General features: G+C 39.4%; 1 protein-coding gene across 1 annotated transcript; it reads left to right on the forward strand.

Annotated features, from left to right (window-relative positions):
• Positions 1-928: 928 nt before the first annotated feature.
• Positions 929-1,378, forward strand: LOC148562943 (uncharacterized). The gene has a single exon (XM_088491078.1). The coding sequence runs from the start codon at positions 929-931 to the stop codon at positions 1,376-1,378; it is 450 nt and encodes a 149-aa protein (XP_088347204.1).
• Positions 1,379-1,777: the final 399 nt, after the last annotated feature.

Genomic DNA, 1,777 nt, shown 5'->3' on the forward strand with positions numbered 1-1,777 from the left:
ATGCCCTATGATGGGATCGGAGACCCGAAGAAGTTTCTCGAAAAATTCCGATCAATAATGATCGTTAACGGTGCATTAGATACTGTTTTGTGCCGTTGTTTTCCGAATTATTTAGATGGTCCTGCACTTGATTGGTTGTGTGCTTTGCCTGCAGGTTCCATTTCACGACTTTAGCAACTGGCCAAACTATTTGAAGAGCATTTCGCCGGATCCACAATTTATTTGCATGACTCGGATTATCTTAATACAATCAAGCAAGGACAAAATGAGAGCCTGAAGGATTACATGACTCGTTTTATGAAGATCGCCATAAGCATACCAGACCTTCACCCCGAGGTCCATCTCCACGCAATCAAAAGTGGACTCCGACCAGGAAAATTCCAAGAAACCATTGCGGTAGCCAAGCCAAAGACTCTTGCTGAGTTCCACGAAAAAGCCAAAGGCCAAATCGATATCGAGAAACTCAGACAAGCTCGGAAGTCAAACAAAACGAACTACAGAGATGAACATAAGTCGCCGAGCAGTAAGCAAAGTTTTAAACTAACCCCTCGGTTTGATTCTTATACGCAGTTCAACACTAAGCGAGAGGACATAATAAAGGAAATCCTGAATTCAAAATTGATCAAGCCACTGAGAAAGGCTGGTACCTACCAAGATACTAAAAACGCAAATAAATCTAAATATTGCGCATTCCACCAAAAGCACGGCCACACTACTGATGACTGTGTGGTGGCCAAAGACCTTCTGGAAAGACTAGCTCGGCAAAGCCACCTTGACAAGTATATTGGAGGTCACATCCAAAAACGTACAACGACGTCTACAACCAATGAATTACCCGAACAACAACACCGGGGAAAAGAAAAGGTAACATCGAGCAATTATGAAAAGCCTTGAGGAGTAATTAATTATATTTTAGGAGGATACGCCAATGGAGGCTCCTCAAGCTCGGCGAGAAAAAAGATCATTCCGAGTAATATGTTTGTTAGAAGGTCCGCAAAGCGAAGCCGAAGCACTAACACAACTCCCACAAGTCACATTTACACAAGCAGATTTCAATTCTACCATACAGAACCTGGATGATCCCGTGGTTATTACTCTTCAGTTGGGCGACCTACTGGTCAAGAAAGTACTTCTAGATCCTGGAAGCAGCGCCGACGTCCTGTTCTACTCAACGTTTCAAAAAATGAAGCTCAGTAACAACATTCTCCAATCAACAGGGGGAGATCTTGTCAGTCTCTCAGGCAAACGAGTTCCAATAATAGGGTCAGTGTGGTTACAAACCACACTGGGTGAGCATCCTCTTTCAAAAATATGTGATATTCAGTATCTAGTAGTAGACTACTTCAGTCCATATAATCTTATCATTGGCCGTCTATGATGCACGGACACGGGACACGACACGACACGGGACACACCGACACGCGAATTTTAAAATCTTACATGACACGGAGACACGCATATATATAAAATATAAAGTATTTTTTAGATAAATTATAATAATATTTTGATATTTTATTGATATTAAAACATAAATTAAAATTTTTAATTATTTTTAATGTCTTATTTTAATTATATCAAGTATTTAAAATATTTTTTGTTTTAATAAATAATAATATATACTATATCTAAATTTATTTTAAGAATATATGTTAAGAATAAGACTGGACACGCAGACACGTGATGGTTTTTAGGTGTGTCCAGACGTGTCCGGAGAAGAATTTTTTATTTTTTTATTAAGACACGGTTGGACACAGCAGACACGCATGTCGGACAAGTA

This window comes from Arachis ipaensis, chromosome B6, assembly GCF_059453495.1.
Source record: "Arachis ipaensis isolate K30076 ecotype BB chromosome B6, ASM5945349v1, whole genome shotgun sequence".
In the NCBI taxonomy this organism is placed as follows: Eukaryota; Viridiplantae; Streptophyta; class Magnoliopsida; order Fabales; family Fabaceae; genus Arachis; species Arachis ipaensis.

What these genes read in the sequence shown, in the direction of transcription:
- LOC148562943 (XM_088491078.1), top strand. Translation starts at nt 929, where the DNA reads ATGGAGGCTCCTCAAGCTCGGCGAGAAAAAAGATCATTCCGAGTAATA.